A 6,262-nucleotide genomic window follows, 5' to 3' on the forward strand; every position below is an offset into this window, starting at 1 on the left:
TTGAGAAGACAAAGACGCACTTCAGTAGCCCGGTGGACATGCTGGGAATTGTGCTGGCGAAGAAGTGTCAGGAGCTGGTCAGCGATATTGATTACAAGCATCCTCTGCATCGCTGGACCTGTCTGCCGGACCAGAATGATGTTATCCATGCTAAGAAGGCCTACGATCTACAGAGTGATGTGAGTGCCTTTTGGTGTTATTTTTGGGGAGAAACATATTTAGTAATTTACATTGGTGCAATATGCCATCGCATGCCCGTGTAGTAGAACCAAATTTTCAAGACTTATTTTTTATTTCTGTGGCTACTTGCAACTCTAGATCTCCTGTAGGGTATGTTAACTGGTTGATATTTAAATGAAATCGCCTAATTCCTAAATTTGGGCTATTTATCATTTGCCATTCTGTCAAACTTAGATAATGGCTTCACTGTGAATCTAAGTGAAATGCAGCGATTTTTTCTGAAATTTTCTCTGGTATTTGGTATCTATTTGAATTAAAAGTTGATAGAGAAATTACGTATATTGTTGCGAAAAGAGGCACTGAGTAAGTTGCATTATTATTATTATTATTATTATTATTAGAATAACCTTTTTTTTTGTAATAGAATTGCTACAAGTCAGACCTTGAATGGTTGCGGGGCATTGGCTGGGTCCCAATTGGTTCCTTGGATGTTGAAAAAGCCAAGAAAGCGGGAGAGATCTTGAGTGATAAAGTATACCGTCAGCCTCCAGACACAATCAAGTTTACTAGTGTCACTGATTCCCTGGAGATGGTCTTAGCCAAGCAGAATGCAGAGACGATGAATAAGGTGAGTCCTGGTTTGTTAAGTAACATACTCGGCACTCTCCGGCTAAACGTCAGAGACGCAGGGCTAGCCATATGAGTCTCTGTCTTCTGCCTGAGGTTGCAGCACTGCAAAGCTTTAAAAGTGTAAAGCATGTGCTAATTTAATAATCTGTTCCAAGTTACCAAGTTAAATTGTAATTATCAATTAAGTGTGAACCTTTCCACATACTCCAGTGTTTATCTAGTAATAATTTTCATCTAATAATTTCTATAATAATTTGTTTTTGTCTAATAAATCTTATTGTATATCAAATTTATCCAGTAATCTAGCAACTAATAAACTAATTGTTTTAGAGCTGTCTTTGAAATACCCGTGTTTTAAAATAGCTCAGCGTATTACTTAGATTTTAAGAGCATTTTTGGCCTGATCTCAATCCTATATGTGTCAATAAAACCATTTTCTCTTTGGATCAGGCCTTGTCCTTAGAGTTTAGCTCTCTATGTATCTGATTAGCATTCCATGGAAAACCTTATTCTAAGCCTTTTTTTTTTTTTTTTTTTTTAAACAGAAGCCCTTCTAGATTGAAAAATCTTAATCTGGAGATAAATTATCTAGAGGAGTGAATACAAAATCTCATTGCTATAGAAAGAATAAGTTTTTTTCAGACTCCACATGGAGTAAAGCTCTGTAATTGTCCTTATTTTTTATGAGATCTCCAAGTAGTCTTTTTTTTTTTTTTTAAACATATGTTATTTCTCTCACAGCGTTTATATACTGAGGCCTGGGATAAAGACAAGACACAAATCCACATAATGCCTGACACGCCTGAAATCACACTGGCAAAACAGAACATGCAAAACTACAGTGCGGTGAGTGTATTCGCTCTCCAAATATATCCAGTTTGTAGCATGGCTGAATCGTCAATATTTTGATAAACCTGATATAGATGGTGCCATCTGTTTTTTTTTTTTAATTAGCTTCCAATAATCTTCCTCAAAATTCTGACTTTAAAAACATTGTTTGCACTTCTGTACAGCGGTCTATGCATACACTGGGGAGCAGTGTTTAGAGCGTACTCTGTGAGATGTTGTGTCTCCAGTGAATCTTTGAGTCCTTTCTGCCATTGTGCGTTTTGTTGGGAAGGTGCAAAATTTATTCCAGCATTGGAAATATCAAAAAAGTTGTTTCCATAACAATTCTGAAGAGCAGTGATCCCAGTGTTCAATGTTAGTTTAGGCAAATAAATTCACATTAATAAGAGGTGTCTTTTAAGAGTAAGTTTTAATCCACTTGTATCAGAGGAATAGTTTATCTGTAAAATTATATTCTATGTTATGTTAGTTAAAGAATTGAAAGAAAAAAATAAATTGTTAGCTAATGTATTTGGCAAAGATCTTCACTTGATATAAATTCATGTCAGCTAATGATCTGGATCTTTTCATTAAGAAAGTTAGGTAAAGCTAGGTTAGAATAAATCTTAACGTTGTGCTATCTACTCTAGTGACCAGCAATCAGTTTTGCAGAGAATGTAGTATATGGAGTTTAGTTACAAGAATCACATAGTTTAATTCCTCACATATAGAAACTTTATAAACATGCCATGGAAGAATCGAAAAAGAAAGGCCATGACTTGCGAGGTGATGCCATCCCCATTCAAGCTGCCAAAGCATCCAGGGAAATCGCCAGTGATGTAAGTGACTCTACCTTTTTGTTCCTTTGTATGCTAATGTCTGCTCTTGGCAACCTGAAAATTGTTAGTTGGATTCTGTAAAAGGCATTTCAGTTAAACAATGATATTGAAAAGTATTTTGGGGAAGTAAATTAATATGTATATGTATATGAAGACATGAATGTAAAAATTAAATGAATTGAAGAAGTTATATGGACAGTATAATGCCTCTATCACATTAAATGTTTTAGCTTGCAAGCCTGTTTCTTCAATAAAATCGTAAAAAACCCAGTCTGTGTAAATTGGAATTATTTCTCACTAAAATTAGAGAAAAGTGATTTTTCAAAATTTATTCGTACTCTGTTTAGAGTTCTAATTCAAATCTCAGAAATTTTATCCAAGAATCCATATTGTTAGCTCAAAATTTGCTTTACAAGCTTTTTGGTGACTAGATTATAGAGAACTGTGGAGAGTTTATTTTTACAACTTTTTAAAATGAATAAATGAGATGTATATAGTTAAAGGGACATAATACTTTGATTTATATTTCAGTACAAATACAAAGAAGGCTATCGCAAGCAGCTTGGCCACCATATTGGAGCGCGGAACATAGAGGATGACCCCAAGATGCTGTGGTCTATGCACGTAGCCAAGGTGCAGAGTGACAGGGAGTACAAGAAAGCCTTTGAGAAGACAAAGACGCACTTCAGTAGCCCGGTGGAYATGCTGGGAATTGTGCTGGCGAAGAAGTGTCAGGAGCTGGTCAGCGATATTGATTACCGCCACTATCTGCATCAGTGGATCTGTCTGCCCGACCAGAATGATGTTATCCATGCTAAGAAGGCCTATGATCTACAGAGTGATGTGAGTGAATTGTTAAACTTGTAATACATAATTAAATGTATTGTCTTGTACAATATAATTTTTAAAAGATATGCAAAAACAAGATCTCTCATGTCAGACGTATTCACAGAGGTGGAACGGTTTATATCCTATCATCAAAGGTATGTTGCCAAATCCTATTTTCTGAGACCTTATCCTAAGTGTTATTTCTGTGTAACACTGATATTTGTGTAGTTCTCCCCTAACTCCCTTCTATGTGTTATTTAATGATTATTTTACACGTACTTCAAAAATAAAAATCAGTATCAAAACTATATCTTGCTACTGTAATATAAATATATACTGTAATATAAATATATAAAAACTGTCTATAAATATATAGGATTGCTGCTATAGAATAGGCTATGCTTATTCATAATTATTTTAATATTTGATCACACCTGCACATATCTGATGAACTTTCAAAAATTTTCAGGCTGTTTACAAATCAGACCTGGAATGGCTAAGGGGAATTGGATGGGTCCCTATTGGTTCCGTGGACATTGAGAAAGTTAAGAAAGCTGGAGAAATCCTGAGTGAAAGGAAGTATCGTCAGCCAGCAGACCAGATTAAATTTACTAGTGTGACAGATTCTTTGGCCATGGTCTTAGCCAAGCAAAATGCTGAGATAATGAACAAGGTGAGTTTTGTTTTTTTTGTTTTGTTTGTGTGTTTTTTTTACATCACTAGTATTACTATCTCGTAGAACTTGTTCAGGAGGTGGAAAATGCAAAAATCAAAGTAATGCTGCACACCATGTTGTTGTGGACTCAGAGATGATGAATACCCAAATTCAGCCTTTGTACAGGAGCAGAGTATCATATCTCAGGGCTCTGTCTGAACTGAACACTTAGCAAAAATGACTGGAAAAGTTCACCTATATCAGATATTAGTGAAGATCAATAATAAAATGTTTGGCTAGTTTCCCTTTTCTCCTCCTCCCATCTGAATCCCTATTTTTTTCTAAATGTCTCTTGAGTACAGTTTTTCTATTTCTTCAGTGTTATTTCAGCTCACAATGCAAAACTCATCTCTGGTAGAACGGGCCGAATGTCTTTGCAGTTCTTAAACAATGCTGTGAAATCTGTAGAAATGATGTTCCAGAGCAGGGGTAAGGGTATGTCTAGAGGATACGGTGTCATGACGATAGCACAAGATGTAGCAGAATATTGAGACGTTTACTGCAGCTGCTATAGTGCTCTGTGGTTGACTGAACATCAGATACTGCAAAATGAACAAGTTCTGAGGAAATAACTTGTGTTCTTTGGCAATGAGGCTTCTGCCATTTTTCTCAGACCTGGAGGAACAAAATCCCAAAGTACCTATCCCTTCTCTTTAATGAGAAACATCAGTCAAACAACTCTTACAAATAGAGCAGAGTAATGAATATAGTTTTCCTCCTACAGCAGATTCCCAGCAACACTAAACCAATAAATTGCTGTGCCTGAGTAATAAGGAGGAAGGACAAAGTTTTCTACTTGAGCTTTACATTGAGAAGCTTTATTTTATCAGGATATTTAAAGCTTGCTAACTGTCCCTGGCAGGTGGAAAAATGTATTAGTTTGTATATATATATCCTATCCTGCTTCAAGACTTCCCTTTCGTTTTTTTAATCACGGGTAGACATATTTTTGATAACTGCTGCTTTAAAATTTTTTTTTATCATGTTATACATAAAGAAACTTTTTAAAGAAATCTGTTTTCTTCTTTTCTAGCGATTATACACGGAAGCCTGGGATGCTGACAAAACTTCAATTCATGTCATGCCTGATACACCAACAATTCTGTTAGCGAAGGCCAATGCAGCTAATGTTAGCCAAGTAAGAGCATTTAAATATATAGCAAAATAATTGAAATTCAGAAAGAAGTAAGCATTTCTTTAACCATAAAGATCTTCTTTTAAAATATGCTTTAATGATATTCACAAGAAAAAATTTAATGAAATGTAGAAATTCCATCTTTCTGAATGTTCAACAGGTGTTTTCCATTTTCTTTTGTGTAGAAACTTTATACACAAGCCTGGGACGAGGCCAAAATGAAGGATTATGACATGAGAGCTGATGCAATTTCAATCCGAAGTGCAAAGGCATCAAGAGATATTGCAAGTGATGTATGTTCTTACTCTGCATTCATTTTTAGTTAGTTTGTGAAATGGAAATCAAGTAACAAGCTACATGCCACGTAAAAAATTATGATAAATCAGATTCTTCTAGAAGGCCCACTTCCGTAGAATGAAGTGCAGAATAAAGGGCAACAATTTCCAAAACAAATATTGCAATGCCATTGCTGTCATTAAGCTGGTATTAGAAAATAATAATGTACTGTGCAATATAACAGTAATTACAGAGCAAGAATATATTACGTATTTCTAAACTCTAAATAAATATATCTCATCACATGAAAAAAATCCATTAGTGATCAGTACCAATATGAAATGATGTGAAATAGTGATCTCAGATTCTCTATTTCTTGTACTACCTTCTATTACATTTACCAGTACAAGTACAAAGAAACCCACGAGAAGCAGAAAGGGCACTACATTGGGTGCCGAACCGCAAAGGAGGATCCCAAGTTGTCGTGGGCTGCGCGTGCGATGCTGCTGCAGAACGACCGAATCTACCGGAAGGCATACCACGATTCGAAGGCCCGGATCCACATTCCGGTCGACATGGTGTCCGTCCAGGCAGCCAAGGAATGCCAGACGCTCGTCAGCGATGTTGACTACCGGCAGCACCTCCACCAGTGGACCTGTCTGCCTGACCAGAATGACGTGATCCAAGCAAGGAAGGCCTACGACCTGCAGAGCGATGTGAGTGAGAGGAACTGTGCAAAAGCTCTAAGGGGTGTGTGTGAGCGCCTGCTTGTCTGCGAGTGGGCAGATGTCCTTTCAAACATTTGCTCCTATCCCTGCAATCAGTTCTGGT

General features: G+C 36.5%; 1 protein-coding gene across 1 annotated transcript; it reads left to right on the top strand.

Annotated features, from left to right (window-relative positions):
* Window positions 1-8: 8 nt before the first annotated feature.
* Window positions 9-6,147, top strand: LOC112966062 (nebulin-like; the record flags this gene model as incomplete). Its single annotated transcript, XM_026065740.1, has 9 exons — window positions 9-179; window positions 605-808; window positions 1,552-1,656; window positions 2,370-2,477; window positions 3,009-3,320; window positions 3,775-3,978; window positions 5,054-5,158; window positions 5,341-5,448; window positions 5,836-6,147. Coding segments are annotated over 9 exons (1,629 nt in total), but the record flags the coding sequence as incomplete, so codon positions are not given.
* Between the last annotated feature and the right edge of the window lie 115 nt (window positions 6,148-6,262).

Source organism: Apteryx rowi, unplaced genomic scaffold (assembly GCF_003343035.1).
Source record: "Apteryx rowi isolate R43461 unplaced genomic scaffold, aptRow1 scaffold_2300, whole genome shotgun sequence".
NCBI lineage: Eukaryota > Metazoa > Chordata > Aves > Apterygiformes > Apterygidae > Apteryx > Apteryx rowi.